Source organism: Balaenoptera musculus, chromosome 6, assembly GCF_009873245.2.
Source record: "Balaenoptera musculus isolate JJ_BM4_2016_0621 chromosome 6, mBalMus1.pri.v3, whole genome shotgun sequence".
Classification (NCBI taxonomy): domain Eukaryota; kingdom Metazoa; phylum Chordata; class Mammalia; order Artiodactyla; family Balaenopteridae; genus Balaenoptera; species Balaenoptera musculus.
In genome coordinates, this window is record NC_045790.1 from 106,177,949 (window position 1) to 106,178,711 (window position 763).

General features: G+C 65.9%; 1 protein-coding gene across 2 annotated transcripts in view; it reads right to left on the minus strand.

Moving 5' to 3' along the window:
* Positions 1-763, minus strand: part of PPP6C (protein phosphatase 6 catalytic subunit) — a 33,174-nt gene that overhangs the window by 27,609 nt on the left and 4,802 nt on the right. Inside the window, exon 1 of one of the 2 annotated variants that reach the window (XM_036856050.1) lies at positions 326-520. The exons of the other annotated variant lie outside the window; for it this stretch is intronic. Coding sequence (XP_036711945.1) covers positions 326-400 — 75 coding nt within the window. The 5' untranslated portion in view covers positions 401-520. Of the gene's footprint in view, positions 1-325; positions 521-763 lie in introns of those variants that run through there. 2 annotated transcript variants of the gene reach the window in all.

Sequence of the window (763 nt, forward strand, 5' to 3'; positions counted from 1 at the left end):
AGGAGTCTTGTAAGCAAAGCCGTGAAGGCTCGAGCCCCGGGGCAGCCCCAAGGCCAGGACGGGCAACCCTGGGGCCGAGGCCGCGACATTCCTTGGGATCCCCGCCGAGGGATTCGGGATGGCATTCGGGGCACTCGGGCTTCCCCCGCTCCCCGCGTGACGCCAAGTCGGAACGAGTCGCCTCGCACCGCGTTAGGCCCTCCACCGTGACGGGACAGGACACCGCCGGGGGTCCCGCGGAGAGAGGAAGGGCGGGCCGGCGGGAGCCCCACTGCCGGAAGGGGGGGAGCCCCGAAAGCAGCGCTCCCGCCCCGGCCAGGCTCACCTTCAGGTCGTTCTCCGGCAGGTATTTGCACAGCCGCGCTATCTCCACATACTTGTCCAAGTCCAGGGGCGCCATTTTAGAAATAACAAGCCCCGACGGCAGCAGCGGCGTCCGCGGCTGTGCTAGCGGCGGCAGCGGCGGAGGCCGAAGCCGGAACCCTCCCTACGTCACGTCCGGCCCGTGAGACGCGTCTACGCAGCGGCGTAAAGCTTGACCCGATTTTCCCCGCTGCTTCGGCACGCCCCACGCTCTCTCCCGCGGAACACAGGCTGCAGGTCCCCAGAGGTCTCTGGGTCCAGGGAGCTGAAACTACTGAGACCCGTAGTTGTTTACCGTGGGGGGTGCTGGGATTTGTAGTTTTCTATAGTGGCCAGCTACTCTTCTTTTCCTCCCCTTCCCTTCCTCTAGACTTTCACCTCTGGGGACCCAGCGAGGCTT